This window comes from Lichenostomus cassidix, chromosome 4A (genome assembly GCF_008360975.1).
Source record: "Lichenostomus cassidix isolate B80296 chromosome 4A, HeHo_3.0, whole genome shotgun sequence".
Lineage (NCBI taxonomy): Eukaryota > Metazoa > Chordata > Aves > Passeriformes > Meliphagidae > Lichenostomus > Lichenostomus cassidix.
The window spans coordinates 13,126,978-13,144,415 of record NC_139485.1 but is presented as its reverse complement, the minus strand read 5'-3'; the positions used below and the strand labels follow the sequence as shown (position 1 = coordinate 13,144,415).

The window sequence follows — 17,438 nt, the reverse complement described above, 5'->3', positions numbered from 1 at the left end:
CAAGTGTCCTAAGAGTCAGATGGACTCAGTGGCAACAAGTGAAACCAGAAAATCTTCCTTTTTACAGCAGGGGAGGAACAGAGGAGAGAAGATAACGAGTGAAACTAGGTGCAACAACAGAAGGAGAGAAAAGGACAGGCACAACAGAATCTGTGACCTTCTCAAAGGAAGCTTGGAAAGCTGCCGATGCAGCTCGGGTCGGGCGGGGGTGACTCGGCTCCCCGCGATCACCCAGTGCCCTCTGCTGACACCAGACCGAAGTAGCTTCTGCAGAAGCCCCAGAGATATCAACTGAGTCGCTCGACAGAGATCCCGAGCTCTTAATTTCTGTGGCAGCACAAAACCACAGTAATTCCCCTCTGGGAAAACGCTGGAACGGCGCTGGCCTGTCCCTTCCCGCAGCTCCTGCGGGGATGCTCCGTGTCCTGCCCGTGCCTGCCCGCCCCAGTGCGCCCATGGAAACACCCGTGATTCAGCCCTGCGGGATGCTCTGGAAAAACACTCCTAGGAGACTGATTTCTGCACCACATCGTGCGTTTAGTGGGTGATCCTCCTGTGCCCATGGAGGGTATTTCTATGTCCGTGTGTCCACGTGTCGCTGTGCCCGTATGTCCGTGTGGGAGGGTGCTCACAATCTGCTGAACCTCCACGGTTGATTCCTGCCTGGTCTCGGTGCCCTCTAGCGTTGTGAACACTCCAGTGTGTAAAAAAAAACCTGCAAAACAGATCCCTGCTTCAGAATTCCTGGCTTTGCTAACAATACACTAATTCCGTTAATTCTGCAGCACAGTTACAGCTTAACAGAGACATTACCCTGAGCATATCAGATGATCACAGCACACCACCAGACACCTGAGAACACGGTTCTGTAAGCTGAAGCTTTCAAAATCACACCCAGATCTGCTGGCTGTACAGCACTACCTGACGCAGCCATGTGCACATCTGGTATCAACAGCTTTCCCAGATGTTCCCTGGCTGTGGCTGCGAGGAGCTGATGGAGCTGGGAAATAACCCACCTCAGCAACAGACCTGGCCCACAACCCACTTGGCCCTGCAGACAGGAATGGGATGAGAGCAGGACTGCACAGTTTGGTCTCACACCCAGCATTGGTGGGCTTGGGCTAGTCAGAGCAGCGTGGCTTCGCAGGACCTCAGCGGGGACAGCCACAAACCACAGCTAAATAACCACTAATGACCCTTAACCGCCACAAGCTAACCACAAACCACCACTTAGCGCCCCTAACCACCACTTAGCACCCCTAACCACCACAAACCGACCACTAACCACCAACCACCACCGCAAACAGCCACCAACAGCTCGGTATGGGGCAGCTTTGCTCATGCCCACCCAGATCTACCAGCAAATCCTTCACTGTGATGCAATCAGCCTCTCAGCAGAAATCAGTTCTGCAGGTGACCTCTGCTGACGGGACTGTGCTCAGTGAAACCACTCTGGTGCCAGGCTCCCGCAGGGCAGCCGCTGGTGTTCCTGTCCCTCACGTTCCACCACGGAACCCCCCCCTTCCACGGCCGCGGGTGATGCAATGAGGAGATTGCATCAGACGCGGTCCCGCTGAGCCGCCTGCCCGTGTGAGCGATGAAATCATCCTCACCGCCCAGAAGGGCTCCTCCGAGCTCCCCTCGCCTGCGAGGTTGCGTCACTGACCGGCTGCAGCACTGGGCTGAGAAATCCCACCGGTTAGTGAGGGAACGGGGAGAGAGAGCGCAGGTCCCATGGGGAGAGGCTGAGGGAGCTGGAGGGCTCAGCCTGGAGAAAAGGAGGCTCAGGGGGAACCTTCTGACTCTCCACATGTGTCTGACAGGAGGGGGCAGCCAGGCGGGGGTAGAGCTCTGCTCCCAGGGAATAAAGGACAGGACAAGGGGAAACAGCCTCAAGTTGAACCAGGGAAAGTTCAGGTTGGAAATGAGGCAAAACTTCTTCCCTGAAAGGTGGTCAGGCACAGGCTGCTCAAGGCACTCATGGAATCGCTGTCTCTGGAGGTGTTCAAAAGGAATGTGGTTGTGGCACTTGGATGCATTTTTTAGTGGTGAACACGGAGGGTGCTGGGTAAACATTTGGACTCAATGTTCTTAAAGGCCTTTTCCAACCATAATAATTTTGTGAAGCTGACTGCTTGATAGAATTTCGTTTAATCCTTTCAGTTATTCCAGCCTGACAGTCTGGCTTCTCTTGAAGCAGCTCCACAGTGACAATGGGGAGACTTCTCAAAAGCATTGGTTGGAATGAGAGCAGTTGAATTTTGAAAGGGAGAGAAATGGGGACCATGCCCTAAAATAACGGGTTTAATCCCAAACACAGTTCAGGTTCACATCCTGGCACAGCAATCAGTATGGCCCAGGGCACACAGATGAGTAGCACTGACTGCCCATCCTGCCCCTCCCGGCGGTCGGGAAGGCAGCAGGGCTGGTCAGGACCGAGGAGCAACAGTTCGGGAACAGCACACTGAAGGGGGGCACGAAGTGCTGTCACTGGGAAAATCAACTCGCCCTGCACCAGGAGGTCCAGTTCCACACACTAGTTTGGTTCACACTGTGGTCGAGTCAGTCACTGCACAGCAATCTTGGGGTACCTCCAGTGCGGCTCCCCAGACTCACGGTGAGTCACGGCAAGTGCTGGGACACGGTAGTGCTAATGCTCTGTCCCGGGGCCGGCCATGGCCGGTGTGCGCTGCCCACACAAACGGTGCACACAGCACACACACACTGCACACACACTGCACACACACTGTGCGTGGCACAGCCGCAGTCGGAACTGCTGAGTTTATTCTTTCCTGGTGTGTGTTCCCCCACGGCTAGCGAGGGGTGGCCGGGCCCGGGGCTCCTTCAGCCTCCAGCCCGCACCTGAGGTGCCGGACAACGCCAGGTCTTCGGGAACAAGGTCCCGCAAGCCCAGAGGTTCTCCAGTTTCACCACGCGCCGGTGACAGCCGGACCCCCGCCGTTGCTGTGCCCAGACTCCGCGCCCCGCCGCCCCCCGGCCCCGCCGCCCCCGCTCTCAGCCCCAGCCCCGCCGCTCCCCGTCCGCCCCCGCCGGCGCCGCTCCCCGGCATCTCCCCGCCCCGGCGGCGCCGCCGCCAATGGGGGCTGCGGGGCGGGGCGCGGCGGCACTCCCGGTGCCCGGGACGGGACGGGCTTCGACCCGCTCCGCTCCACGCGGGGCCGCCGACTCATTGGCGGTCCGGTCCCGGTCTGGGTCCGCGCCGTCTCTCCTGGTCCCGCCGCGCTGCCGGTCCCGGTCCGGCCGTCCTGCTAGCACCGGTACTCAGGTAAGCCGCGGGGTTCGCGCACCTGCCCGCCCGCCCGCGGCGGTCCCGACCCTCCCCGGTGCCGGTGCCGGTGTCACCGCCGGGCGGAGGCGGTTGCTGGGTCGGAGGGACCGGCTGGACCCGCGGCGGGTCCCGCTCTCGGCAGCGCAGCGGCAGCGATACACGTGGGCTGTGCCGGCTCCGTGATCACCTCCGACCGCCGGCGGTACCGGGCCGGGCGGTACCGGGCCGATGGGTACGGGGGCGGGAGATGTGGAGATGTGCAGATCGGAGCCAGGGTGCCGGGAGCGCCGGGCGGGTGATGCGGGGCGGCCGTGCCGCGGCGGAGCCCCTGGCCGGGACGTGCCCGGGCATATCCCGGTGCGCTGCCGCCTTCTCCCGAGCCGGCTGCGGGGGGCGTCGGCGGGGCTGCGGGGGTCTGGCCGGGCTGCGGGGGTCTGGCCGGGCCGCGGGGGCGGCGGGCGAGCCGGGCCGGCGCTCTCCGGGGCGCGCCCACGGTCGGCACCCGCGTGGGCAGCGCGCTGTCCCCGCACCCGGCCCGCCGCCGCCAGCATCGCCTCGGCTGGCTTCTCCCGAAACGAGCAGCTGCCAGATCCGGAGATCAGTAGGCTTAGGTTGTGTATTAAGAGCAATTTCTTCCCCCAAAGATTTCTTGCCCTAGCACAGGCAGTGGTGAAGTCACCATCTGGGGGGATTTAATGGATGTGGGGATGTGGCACTTGAGGACAGTGGTAGCCTGGGCGGTGCTGGGGGAACAGTTGGACTCCACGGTCTCAGAGAACTTTTACAGCTTCAGTGATTCTGTTATTACTGCAGCAAGATTGTGGCAATTACTAAGAAGTAGAGGTGGGGCAAAAAACAGATGGAAATCCAAAGTTTTGTGCAAGTTGTTATGAGCTTTGGAAGTGTTACTTGAGATACCTGGTAAGGCAGAGTGTGGATCTCCAAGGTGGACAGCCCTAACTTGGCGAAAATCACTGGAAAGTGGACTCTGTGCCCTGGGCACTCCTGCTGTGTGCTAAAGAGGGGTGACAACAGCCCGGAGCACTTCCTCTCCCACCGGAGCACACTGTGCTTTCACTTGGAGCAAACAGAAGTCCCCAGACACTCCAGATAAAACATTTAGTGGGCAATTGTGTGCATAGAATCTCCACATTGGGAAATATGCTGGTTTCCAAGCCACGTGGAAAGCCTCAGATTCCACCTTTTTTCCTCTTTTTTTGCTTCTGTGAGAAGCCTTTTGCCCACAGGAGTCCCACTGCTGCAGAGGTTCTCCCAGCATGGTTTGTAGCACAAGGAGAGGAGGAGATGCTGCCTGGACCACAGTGAGGGAATGGCTAAGCAGGAGACTGGAATTGGCTGTAGCCAGCCATGAGGCATGCACTCATATTTTCCAGATAGCATTTTTTTCCCCGTGCTTTTCACTTGCAGTTCTTATTTAGGATTTCAGCTCTCTGTTTTTAGGCTCCAGTGTATACAAGTGTCTCATCTGAGGCATAGTGCTGCCTGGCTCTGCCAGTCAGTCCTGCAGCAGAGTAGAAATCTCCTGTGATGTGCTGGCTCACGTGTTTACATGGAAAAGCCACTGCTGGGATGTAGGTGTCTGAGCCCCTGAGGGTGGGTCTGGACACCTCTTGTCCCAGGCAAGCAGAGACCTGTGGCTTGAGGGGACAGACTAGGGACAGTCTGCCTGCCCCATCTCCTCCCGTCCTGCCTGCATTCCTGCCAGCCCCTCTGCCCCAGTAGTTGCCGGGCAGATGGGGAGAATCAGCAGTGAAATGTTTTCACTGATTACTTTCATTTTGTACTTTTTAACTCACTATTTTCCTCACTCTCATTTTCCTACCAGAAACCTTTAGCTGCACATAGAAGAAAAAGATTGGATTCCAATATAGTTTAATTTTTCAAAAAATTGAACTTTAACAGAGAAAAGACAATGGCTGAGCTGTAGGGCTGTCACAGGGTGGATGAACTGCAGCTCACACTGTGGCACTGTTGCAACGATTTTGTCTCATGCAGTGAAACTCATTCAGGAGCTTGTGGTTTTGGTATCTTAAGGGCTGATGCAGTGTGGAGCTCATTCTTCTCTCCTGCTCAGGCAGGATGTCTCTATAAGGCAATGAAAGAGTTCTTTAACAAGTTAATGATGTTGTCAAGTTAGATCTCATGCATCTGGCACTGATGGCAGGAGGTTCTTCTTCCCCCCCACCCTCTAAGTACATTGATAGTGTGTCACTTGTATGCTCTTGATACTGTGTCCCCTGTGGCAGATAAAATGTGTGGCTCTGGCAATCGCAGGGAGACTCCCTGTGGTTCCCAAAGAGGTGGGAGTTGTTGGTTTTGGCTTTTGCTTTTGGCTCAGTAAGACCAGTTGGTTCAGTCACACATTAGGTGATCCAAGGTTGCTGCCATACCAGGGCAGCACCAGGTGGTTTAGATGTGTCCTCCATGCACAAATCAAGTATCTCGGGTCTGGTGGTGTTGAAATAAGATGTACAAAGATCCTACAGCTTTGAATTTCATGCCAGATATTCAGCAAAATGTTTATTCCCTGTATTGTTACACTGGAGCAGCAGCAGACCTGCTCTGTGCCCAGTATCCGGCTGGCACGTCGGGACGGCTGTCTCCTCCTTCTTGAGTGATTCCATCATCCTGGCAGACGTCCTTGTGCTGGAGTGGCTATGACGCAGGATTCCTTTGGCCTGTGTAACTTTCTGTATTTGGCAAACTGCTTTAAACCGGGTTCGTGTGGGGAGGGGGCTTGGGTGGCATTGTCTCAACTGCAGGCCCTTCAAAAGGCTGGGAAATTCTATAAATATGTGAGAGAAAGTGGCCAAGTTGTGTTCACAGGACCGTTTCACCAAAAGCCCTGCTGGTTTGGGGTTTTTGTTTTGTTGAGGTTTTTTTCACCAGTGCTTTTTTCCTTGTGATACAGCACTTTAGAGAGCAGTTAAAAATCAGTCCCTTGCTCTCCATGCTCTGGCATCTGAGCACCTTTCCTCTTGCCTGCAATTTTCTTTCATTCATTCATCTTGTGCTCTTATTAGGACCAAAAGCCTGAACCAAACTCCAGACTGGAGCATCAGCAGTGCTGACCCACACATGGGGCAGGGGCAAGCTGGGCTGTGGGCACTGAACTCACCAAGAGTTCACCTGGCATGCTGGCCTCCCAAGAGCAGTTGGGTGACACCTGTCTGGTGTGCCAGCCCCACAAAGGAGTTTGTGTCACCCATCCAGGACCTGTCTCCCCACTTTTTATTCTCCCTCTTGCGTTCATCCTGTAGCTGAACCCTGACACCAAGCCCTGTGCATCTCCTGGGGCACTGGCACTGAGCTCCCTCTCCACCACCTTCTGAGGTGGTGACAAATCTTTTTTTATGCGATAGTGTCAGGAACCTTTACACTAGTTATAGGTTGTGCCCGTGCCCCTCCTGAGATGTTTGCAAGACAGATTTAGTCCCTTCAGCTCCTCCTGGCCTGTCCCCTCCGACTTGGCTGCTGATCCTTGTATCAGCCCATGTGCTTCGAGCAGGAGCTACGTGAGGGTGACTCATGCGCTGTGCTCGTCTGGGCAGACCTCATCTCCCATGAATCTCGGTCCTCCAGAGCCGGGGGAGCTCAGCCAAGTGTCCGCTTCCAAAAGGCACCGGCAAGGGAGTGGTGGGATTAGGCAGAGGAGGCAGAAAAAGCCTGCAGAGGAATGCTGCCGTGGGAGGGGAAGGAGCTGTGGCAGGAGGGGCTGGGGGTCCTGTAGATGGTCCCCCTCTGCTGCAATACAGGGGCCAGACATGTGGCCAAGTTTTCCTTCTAGAGGAGGGTTCTAGTTGAAGTGCCAGGTTCCCCCAGGCTGTTCGGGGTGGTGCCCTCCAAAATGTGTTCACTATTCCTGATGGATGTTGGGAACTTGCTCCCAAGGCACGTTGAACTGTTTCTCTCCTGATTTTCTGCACAAGGTAATGGGAAAAGCAAAGTGGAGATTGGTCTAGTGGGGGCAGATTTTACTCCCTTTCTGTCATCATGAGAAGAACCCATGTAGAATCTGCAGAAGTAATCAGGCAGCCCCAAAACTCCAAATAAATTTTTAAGTTTTGTAGCTTCAGTCTGAACTGCTTGCTCTTGTTGAGATGCTGGCCAGCATTTGGTGCTGTCACACCAATGCAGCCTTGTTGACCAGAGCTGGGCTGCTGGATCCTGAAGCTGGGGCATTGCTGGGCCTTTTCTGGGGCTGAGCTCTCTCCTGGTTGCCTCGAGTACCCAGAGCTACGGCTGGGGCTGGCAGAACCCTCTGGTGACCTGAGTTAGTGGTCAGTACTTCAGTACTGTGACTAAAATTTCATTTGCTGAATTCTGAGCCTGTGAGGTGGCAGCAGAAAGCCTGGAACTGCTGGAGCCATGTGGAGGGAGGCAGCAATTACCTCCTGCCCAAGTCCCACCCATGGTGCTCAGCAGTGTCAGCTGCCATCCTGGCTAGGTGGAAATGTCCACCCAGAGATGGGCACACTGCTCATCCCAAACGTGTTAGGGCTGGCTGTGATCTCTCTGCATTCTCTTCCTCTCCTCCCCAAGCTCCCATCTCCTCCTCATCACAATGGCCTGCCAAGAGAGTGAGTACCTGGACGACCAGAAGAAATGTGTCCCCTGCAGAAAATGCATGCCCGGGCAGGAGCTTTCCAAGGTAAATTGACTTCTCTGTAAGGAGTGGAAATCACCATGGGTGGCACAGCTGGGTGAATCCCCTGCCAGCCTTCCTTCAGAAGGATGATCTTAGGTCCCAGCATGTTGGGAAGAGCTGAGACTCGATAGGACAGGACAGTGGATTATTTCAGTCACCCTGGTAGGAGGGTGAGACAATGGAAGCAGGAGGTGGTGAGGGATTTAAGGCAGCACCTGATTTCCTTTTTTGCTGATGGAAGTCTAAATTTCCTCTGGTCTGGAGCCCTGAGCAAGGTCACAGTGCACGGCTGGGCTGCACATGAGTGGGTGCCCGCAGGCCACTGCTGCAGGGGGTCCCAGCCTGGCCTCAGTGGTGGGAGTCCCAGAGGGATCCCCCTGGCAGTGCCTCCTGGGATGATGTGCTGCTGGAGCTTTCCAACACCCAAAGTGCACCAGTGGGCCCTGGCTGGGCACCAAACTGGGTGCCCAAGTATCTCCTGGGAGCTGCACTGGTGGCAGCTGCTCTCAGCTGGGTTCTGAGCACCCCCCACGTGAGCAGTGACCCTGCCACCCTTTGCCCCCAAAGAAGGGACACCATTCCCCGCAGTGCCATTTGGAACCCATGGTGGCAATGACCCTGCCACCCTTTGTCCCCAAAGAAGGGACACCATTCCCCTCATTACCACTTGGAACCCATGGTGGATCCTCACCACAGCCTTACCCCCAACCCTGTGCCTTGCAGGACTGCGGTGATGGCAGCGGTGGGGATGCACAGTGCGTGGCCTGCCCTCCCAGGAAGTTCAAGGACCGCTGGGGACACCATGGCTGCAAGCCCTGCCTGTCCTGCGCCCTCATCAACCGCGTGCAGAAGTCCAACTGCACAGCGACAGCCGACGCGGTCTGCGGGGAGTGCCTGCCGGGGTGAGCACATCTGGGGCAGGGAGGGGCTGGGCAGAGGGGGCTTCACCTGAGGCCAGCCAGGATGGAGGGACCTAAGAGGAGCCTGGTGACCCAGTGACGCCTCTGTGAGGACACTGCTATGGTGGTGTCCTCAAAGAGGGTGTTTAAGGGATTACTGAAATTAAATGGCTGCGTCCAGCCAGCCTGTGCCAAGCCCAGGGGCTGCAAACACATGCTAGCCAGCAGTGGGTCTGGGACAGAAATGAGTCAGGGCTCCAGTGTATGAGCCTCTTTTTGGACAGAGCTGTAGCTGGGGTGTTCCTGCCCCTTTGGGAAGCTATTAATCATTATAATCCACTTCAGCAGATGTGGGGGTGGGGGGGCTGTTGGAAAGATGTTCCTTCTTGGCAAATGGCTAGACACGAACAAGTAGGTGTGGTGCAGTTCCAGCCAGAAATGAGAGCCCTGTTGCTCCTTTTGCCAGCCAGGAGTGCAGGGTCAGCTGTCCCCCTCTGCTATGGGCTGCACAGGCAGGGTGGTGGGAGCTTGGTGGGGTCCAGGCTCTGCTGAGTCAGTCTGCTCTGTTGGCAGGTTTTACCGGAAGGCACGGATCAGCGGGCAGCTGGAGTGGGAGTGCATTCCCTGCACCAAGCAGACACCATCCTCTGAGCCACAATGTAGGTGTCCCATGGTGGTGGGATCAGGGCAGGTGATGTGGGCATGGCAGAGCTGTAGCTCTGCTGGAGGAGTCATGGTCATGGCATGTGATGAGGGATGGGCAGGGTGGTGGTCCAAGCCTCAGAGTTTGGCTCCAGCGCTTTGTGGCTCTTTGCAGGTCGGTCCAGGACAAACCTGGTGAAGGTCGCTGTCCCCACTGTACCACCACAGGACACAGCCCTTCTTGCACTGACCAGCAGTGCCCTGGTCATCATCGTCCTGGTGCTTCTGGCACTCTCCATCATCTACTGCAAGCGATTTTGGAAAAGCCAGTGCCAGAGAGGTGAGTTGGTGCTCTCCTTGCTGTGCCATTCACCTGTGCCCATGGCCCCTTCTCGCTGTGTAGGGCATTGCTGCTTTCACAGCAGTGACCCAACTGTTCCTCAGCTCATACAGAATAGACACCTTGTCCTGCTTCTCATGCCTGCAGGACCTCTTATATACTTTGCCTGCTCAGTGACACAGAGGAGCCTCCCTCCTTCTTAGGGCCATCAGGAGGAAGAGGAGGCCATTTCACACTTGGAACTGGTGATCCTCCCTTCTGAGGTTTCCCCAGTTGGGTGACTCTCTGCTGCTGATGGAAGAGGGCTGTAGGTTTGGTGGCCAAGGTTGGGGCAGGATGGCATCCAGCAGCATGCCAGGGAGCTGCTCTCTCCCAGTTCCTCTCTGGCAGACATACCACAGGGCTGAGAACATGCTGGGGAAGTGAGCCAAGCCTTTACTCAGGCTGTTTCTCCTCTATCCCCCAAGTCTTCCTGAGGACTCAGAACTTCTCGGGCCAGCGAGCAACATTCCCGACTGCAGCAGTGCCTGGCAGGTTCCTGTGTGAGGAGCAGATGTCTGGTCCCTGCTGCCTGGGTGTGAAGAACTTGAGTCCTTGCTACAGGCAGGCAGAAGGTACCTGCTCTTTATGCCTTCCACTGGGGAGGGAGGGTGGTGCTGGGCTCCAGCTCACATGGTCCCAGGATGAGATGCCTTTAGGCAGGAAGGACAGCTGGATGGTGAGCTTCACTGATCTGTGCTGGTTTCTGGTTCCAGGCCCTGTGGAAGCAGTGCAGTTCATTTCGGACGGGGAAGCCGTGGGTCTCCAGCTCCCCTCTCTCCAGCCAGAGATGGACTTGCAGCCAGCCATTGCAGTCAGCACTGCCTCCAAGGCCCAGCTGGGCAGGAGCCTCCTGGAAAGCCAGCCCCTCATCCGGGCCTCAGGCCATGGTGACTGCCTGGATGGGGTCCTGCTGCCCCCCACCCCCAGGCAGGGCCGGCCGGGCATGGTGGAGACCCTGGCCCCCCTTTCCTCCTGTGCCTCTGAGATGCAGCACAAGTGGCCACATGCACCAGTGGAGTGCACTGAGCTGGACCTCCAAAAGTTCTCCACCCAGGCGGAGTTCATGGGCGGCGAGCGGCTGGAGGATGCAGCAGGCAGGGCGATGAAGAGGATTCCAGCAGAGAGCAGTGGTGTGGTGCAGGAGGAGGATCATCACTTGCCCACAGCCGAAATCCCACCTGGGGAGCAGCCGGTAAGTTCCTCCAGCCTCATCACCCCATGGAACTACTGACAGTTGCCCAAAGTTCAGGCAGAGGGGATGGGATAGGAACATGGGCTGAGGTATGTTATTATGGGGTGGCAAGGCTGGAGGAGAAGTAGCATTCCCTGAGCCCCTGTGATGGCCCTGGGAGCAGTGCCAGGCATTGCTGCTCTCAGCAGACTGCCACCAACCTTGGGGTCTTTGTCTCACCAGGTGGATGATGCCCAGAGCATGGTGACTCAGATCAGCAGCACAGCCAAGGGTAAGTGGCCTTCCAGTCGCACCTTTGTACTCCAAGTACTGGCATATCAGAGAGGCAAGTTCTTGGAAGGGGGCTCCTCCAGAAGCCCATGATGTCCCCACCAGGGAGTTACCTGACTTGTGGCCTTTGGTGCTGGTCCACAGGGTATATTTTCTGTGCCGCTGCCTTGAGTGGCCTGTGAGCAGGTGGCTCAGCTGTCACCAAGTAACCAACTTCTCCAGGACTGAGCCAGCTCTGTGTTGCTGAGCTCCAAAAGTGATGTTGGAAGAGATACCTGCCCTGGCAGGGTGGCCTTTCATCTGCTTGGCAGGGGCTGAGGCAGGGCGCTGGCTGTTCTCTTTGCCCTTATCCTGTCTGGGTAGGGTGGCTACTAACCCAGCTTCACTTCATTGCTGCCCCCAGGTCTCCCGATAGCAGAGCTGCCCCATTCCTTGGTGCAGTCACTTGCCTTCTTGTTGGACCCTTCCTTGAACGGTGTGAAGAACTTCAGCCATTTGGCACTGGAGCTGGGGCTCATGCCACAGCTGCTGGGACGGATTTCGGGGTTCGAGCAGCTGGTGGCACACTTCACCTACGCAGGAGCTGCAGTCACTGTCCCGCTGCTGGCGCAGGCGCTGCAGCGGCTCCAGCGGTTTGACGCCTTGCTCCTGCTCTGTGACCACTTCACACTCAGCCCCACGCCGGACCGCCAGCGCTAGAGGACAGGGAGGAAGCTCCATGCACCGTGTTACTGGTGTGGGAGAACATCCAGTGACCTGCTACAGTCACATAGCCTCCCTGGTGTGCATGGCAGGAGAACATAGAGATGGTCTTTGCATCGTGAAATGGAAGGACACAACGGGAGCATCCCTGCACGGGGATTCCAGGAAGCACAGCTGTGCCTTCTCCCAGCTCCATGGGGGAGGGCTTGTTCAGGCCCCTCCGGAGGCTGTTTTTCTCTGGCTGTGACACTCTTGCCTGTCAGTTGCTGTGCTGCCCATGCTGTGGTGCTCTGGCTCTGCAGTGAGCCCTGTCCTGCCCCACTGTTGCCATGGGGCCCCTCAGCTATGGGGCTCAGTCTCCATGGGCAGTGCCTTCCTGTGAGCCCAGCCATCACCTCCCTTCCATTCCAGCTTTCCCATCCTTCCTCTGGCCCATGTTCTGTTTTTGCAGGTGCCAGTTGCCACTTTCCCAGTTTACTTTTCAGTTGCTTCTCTTCCTCTGTGTTGCAATTTCCTTGTCAGAGGACTTGGCCATGGCTGATGTGCTGGGCTCCAGTCTTTGTCCGCCTGTGCCACCCTGGCACCTTCCTCTCATGTCCATTTGTGATGCAGTGCAGCATCCTGGCAGGAGTTTCAGAGTGATTCCCAGGATGAGCTGATGTCTGTCCTTGTGGGGCTGTGGCTGCTGGCCCAGGGCAGGTGCTGGCTCACCCCAGTCCTCTGGCTGTCTACTGCCCATTGCCTTCAAGGCATTGCAAACCACTTGCAGTGGCATGATCAGGACCATACCCTGGGGAAGGGATGGCAGCTGAGGGCTGAAGCTGTGACCATGGTCACAAGCAACAGTGACGTTCCTGTGCCAGCTACAGCAGGACCAGCTTCTTTAAAAACAATATTTTTCTTTTTTTTCCCTGACTAAAAATGGCCTGATTTCTCATTCCTGGGAGTTGCTACTGAGAAGGGGAACACCCTTCTGCTTGGTATTTCATCCTGAGGGATTTGTCAGAGCTTGCTGTCACTGCTCACCCTGATTTCGGTGCTGTCCCTGAGCCTGGGGGCTGCAGGCAGCTGGGCTGTTCTCAGTCTACCCTGGCCACTGAGGCTCTGCCGGTGGAGCTGGATAGGACTGGGGGCTGTGGGGGCACGTTCCTGAGTGGGGCACAGCAGCGTGGGGGCGGCCAGGCACGCAGGGCCTGTGGAGGCCACTCCCGTCGGGGTCATAGGCAGAGCAGCTGCCAGCTGGGCTGCAGTGGTGGCTCAGCGCCCAGCAGCACTGACAGAGCATGGTGCTATTAACACCAGGGCTGAGGGCTCAATCCCTCTATGGGCCATTCACTTAAGAGTTGGGCTCCATGATCTTTGTGATCCCTTCCAACTCGGAATATTCTGTAATGTGATAAGTGTCACCCTAGTTGTCCTGAGGTTCCCAGACAGCATCTCCGAGGCTGAGCTGGTAGCGCTCGCTCTGCCTCTGTTCCTTTGTCCCTCACTGCCATGGCTGGGTCTGCCAAGGCCTTTCTGCTGTCCTGCCTGTCACTGGGGTCTCAGGCCAAGCCGGTGGTGTGGCGGTCACCAGCAAGTGGCACTGTTACCCCACTGCCTGCTGCCCCCACTCAGGCCCCCTCAGCTCAGCCCACACACTTCTCCTATCTGACCACAGTACCTGAAAGAAGGGGGAGACCTCCTCCACACCCCGGGTATTAATAGCTGCTGGTGTTTCCTTACCCAGTTTAATGATGTTGGGGCTGAACACACCCAGGATGTGCTCAGATAAGCAAAGGCATGGGCAGTTTCAGCCGGACCTGGTACTTTCCCTCTCTGTTTGTTTCTTCCACAGTCAAGGTCATTTCATTGCTCTTTGCTCCCCAAGACCCACAGCGTTGAACCTTGTGCTGTGTGGGGCCAGGATTAGTCAGACTCTTGCTGCTCTCTCAGTCTGTTAGGGAGCAGCCAGGGGTGTTGCTGCAGCACACTCAGCCTGGGGCCAGGGATTTCCTGTTTGAGGCTTTTCTGTGGCAGGAAGAGTGCTGGGTTTAATCACCTCATGAAATCCAATAAATATTTAATCCCTCTGTGGACACAGTCACTTCCAGTGGGAAGGAAAATAACTTCACCCACAGCATCTGAGTAAGAGCCTCCCTGCAGCTCAGCTTGCTGGCCCTGGCTTTGAAGTTGGAACTGGACTGAGTGGCTTCTCCTGTGTGTTCCTGTGTCACCACTGCCACCAGTGTGTGGTCACTTGGAGTGCACAGAGCTGTGGCAGCTGGGCAGGATGGCAGAGCCAGCCCGGTTATGTCACATGGCAGTGTCAGGAGCAAGAGATGGGCAGGATGGGCTGTTAAGTTAAACTGGATAGCAGGGACAGGTCACAGATGTGTGCTGCAGATCTTTTCACATGCTGGGCAGATCCACTGGGGTGCCAGGGTGGGCCAAGCAAAGGGAGGGAGGCTTTAGTTCATTTGTTTGGAGATTTTTTCCTCACTTCTTTTATAAAGAAATCAACCCCATTCCCTTCATAGCTTTTAAGGCAAACTGTAATTTTTCAGCTGTTTGATGTCCAAGCTATATTACTGCCAGTCAAAAGGTGACCCCTGCCTTGAGGATGCAGCACATTGGGTGGGTGTGTGCTGTGCTGGGTATGAGTTTGGGGTATGTGCTGTGCCATACAGGATGTGTAGGGTGGTGTGTGCCATGCCACAGCTCCTACCCCCCCAGCACTGCCCCTCAGGCCCTGCCTGTGCCACTGAGTGTGCTGCCTCAGCACTGGTTGGCAGGGGCTGGTTTTGGGTGTGTTTGAGCTGCCCTCAATTTCTCCACAGAGCCTCACATGTGGTGTCAGTGCAGGTCGCACTGGCTGGTGCTCCAGCAGGGCTGGACACTGCACAAGCATTGCAGGACAGGGCTTTTCAGCAGTGAGGCTCCCCCAGCTCCCAGCCAAGGGCTGCTCCCCATTCTCACTGTGCCCCTGGCAGCCACCTTCTTTCAGCTGTGGTGACAAAACCAGCTGTGTTTACAAGGGCCAAAAGTTCAACAGGTAGCCTTTAGCCTGACCTCAGACCCTTTGGCCAGGCTGCCTCAAGCCCAGCCAGAGCCCTCAGGGAACGATGAGAGCCTTGAAAACAGGGATAATGCTGTGACTTGGACATCAGAACAATGTGATCCCTGGGCAGGGAACTGCTTCAGTGGGGAACCAATGGACTTGATACTTGACTTTTGCTTTTGAATGGTATTTTCAACATAATACATGGAATGTAAGGGAGGCAAATTCCTGTAGTGCTGGATCTCTCATCACAGCCTCAGGAAGCCATTTGTGCCAAGCTGGCATGGCTCACAGAGAGGTGAAAGAAATCAAATAACTCTGCCTCTGTGCAAACTTGAGCTGCAAATGAACAGTGGAAACACTCCTGTGCAGCGGGGGTTTTTTTTAACAAGCAATGGGTTTCCACACCAGTCTTGCCTGGAAGTCTGATTTGCAGAGGAATTTGTATGATAAGTTTAAATCTAGCCCTGTTCTGGGAAGCTCTTAAGCATAGACTTAAAATAGGCACGTACTTCACTGTGTTTATTCTGGTGAACAATTGGTGAACATCCCTTGGGCGCTGTTCCTGAAGAGGGGGCTCATGAGAGCTCTCCCTCCAATGTGCTTTTACAGAAATAGGCAATACTGAAGAAAACTTGGTGTTACTGATCTGGGCACACTGCTTGGAAGAGTCTGCAAGTGTTGGGAGGATACACCCTCTCTGTTGGATTATTTAATACTTCAGACTCTGGTGCTTTTCAAAAACAACAATCACTACATTTCTGTAGCTGTGGTTTACCCAAGGGAATACTTGTTTTTTATTGTAGATGTTATTTTTCTTTAAGGTTACGAATAGGTTATTTATATTTTTGTAAATTCTATGCTGTTACCGTTGTAATTCTGATGTAGCCTTGTTTCTGTTGGGTTTGGGGTGTTGTCTGTGTTCAAATCAAGCAGGAGCTGAAGCTCCTGCCCTCAGTGGAAGGGGGGTGATCCCCCACATTCCTCCAGACCTGGTGCTGAGTGCTGTGTTTTTGTAGTTCAATAAATTTTGGAGCCAGACATGGTGACGCGTGCTGAGTTTTGATTCTCTCCCCATTGCTGTGGGCCCCCCTGCCTGCCTGCTGGTGGGGGCTGGTGGGCTCTGTCTGGGAGAGCTCTGTCTGGCAGGGCAGGCAGTGCTTCTCAGAGAGATGCTGCACTGGCTGTCAGCCTCATCCCCTGGGTGTGGGAATGGGCAGGAGGGCTGCAGCAGGTGCTGCTGGATGGGGTGGCTGTGGTCCTGGGCCTGTCCTGACCACAGGCATCAGCTTTTGGTTATGGGTGGGTTTAACATTGCCCAGAGGGCCCAAATCTCAGGTGTGGTTCACTGCATGGCCTGGGGACGGGGGAGGCAGAGACCCCTAAATGATGCCCAAGGAACTCCCCAAAGTTTCACTGAGGAACAGTTGCTGTTTAAGCTCTGTAATTACAGGGTTTGTTAAGCCTGTTCATGCCCTTACACTGGTCTGTTTTGAATAATTATTAGCATGAAGGATGTTTTCTGTTCTAATTAAAGCTATGATACTTGTCCAGACTCTGGCAGGCTCTATGAGTGGTTGCACTGCTGCAGCTCATCCTCTTTGTGAGAATCTCTGTACACTGCTGTGTCTGCAACCCTGGCTGCCTCTGTCACACCACAGGGCCATTCCTGGCTCTGGGGTTGTAACCATCTGGACTGTGCTCTCAGGTGACTGGACACACTGCAGTAGGCAAAGGCTGCGTGAGTTTGGCTATACCTTGGGTCTGTTCTTCTGAAGAAGTCCCTGGGGCGCCCTCTCCCATGCAGAGCAGATGCTCCCACCCAAGGCAGGAACTCCCAGTGAACAAGAGGTTTACACCCTCTCTGCTCCTCACCTCAGAGTGCTTGTGTTGTCTGGTCTTGCCTCGTTTCTGGCTGAAGCCCAAGGAGCGATGATAAACCAATCGTGTTCCCCTCAAAGTACTTGGGATTCTCCTACTCCACACTGGGATAAGAGGTCACTCCTGTGAAGAAGAGCTGGCACACGTGCTCCATGTGAGCAGAGAGGTGTGGGGTTGAGGACCCACTCCTTGGTGGTCAGAGCAAGGCTGGCTCCCACCCCCAGTCCTGGTGCTGCCTCAGCCACACTTCACAGAGAGCTTGGCAGCGTGTCAAGGTATGGGGTACCCAGTCCTTACCTCAGTTGCCTCCAGCAAGAACATCTCCAGCTGGGATGCAGAGCTGTGCAAAGGCACTCACAGCTTGGCGAGCCTCCAGCTACAGAGGGAATGCCAGGGAATGCTGTTTGGCCCACACAAGGCACATGCACCAGGCAGTCTCTTGAGCTGACTTTGGAGCAGGAAGGCAGATGTC

The 17,438-nt window shown here is 55.8% G+C and overlaps 1 protein-coding gene and 1 long non-coding RNA gene across 2 annotated transcripts in view; both read left to right on the top strand.

Moving 5' to 3' along the window:
* The window catches only part of LOC146437520 (uncharacterized), a 43,152-nt gene extending 41,059 nt beyond the window's left edge, over positions 1-2,093 (top strand). The window contains exon 3 of the long non-coding RNA XR_014852264.1: positions 68-2,093. This is a non-coding gene — a long non-coding RNA (uncharacterized LOC146437520). The remainder of the gene's footprint in view (positions 1-67) is intronic.
* Positions 2,094-3,116: 1,023 nt separating this feature from the next.
* EDA2R (ectodysplasin A2 receptor) lies at positions 3,117-16,126 on the top strand. Its single transcript, XM_085060609.1, has 9 exons — positions 3,117-3,286; positions 7,853-7,961; positions 8,682-8,860; positions 9,431-9,516; positions 9,675-9,839; positions 10,307-10,453; positions 10,595-11,073; positions 11,296-11,344; positions 11,747-16,126. The coding sequence occupies exons 2-9, from the start codon at positions 7,875-7,877 to the stop codon at positions 12,040-12,042; spliced, it is 1,488 nt and encodes a 495-aa protein (XP_084916735.1). The 5' UTR covers positions 3,117-3,286; positions 7,853-7,874; the 3' UTR covers positions 12,043-16,126.
* Positions 16,127-17,438: the final 1,312 nt, after the last annotated feature.

What these genes read in the sequence shown, in the direction of transcription:
- EDA2R (XM_085060609.1), top strand. Translation starts at nt 7,875, where the DNA reads ATGGCCTGCCAAGAGAGTGAGTACCTGGACGACCAGAAGAAATGTGTC. An exon ending in TGCGGGGAGTGCCTGCCGGG is followed by an intron (nt 8,861 to 9,430) that starts GTGAGCACATCT and finishes CTCTGTTGGCAG; the next exon opens with GTTTTACCGGAAGGCACGGA. An exon ending in GATCAGCAGCACAGCCAAGG is followed by an intron (nt 11,345 to 11,746) that starts GTAAGTGGCCTT and finishes TGCTGCCCCCAG; the next exon opens with GTCTCCCGATAGCAGAGCTG.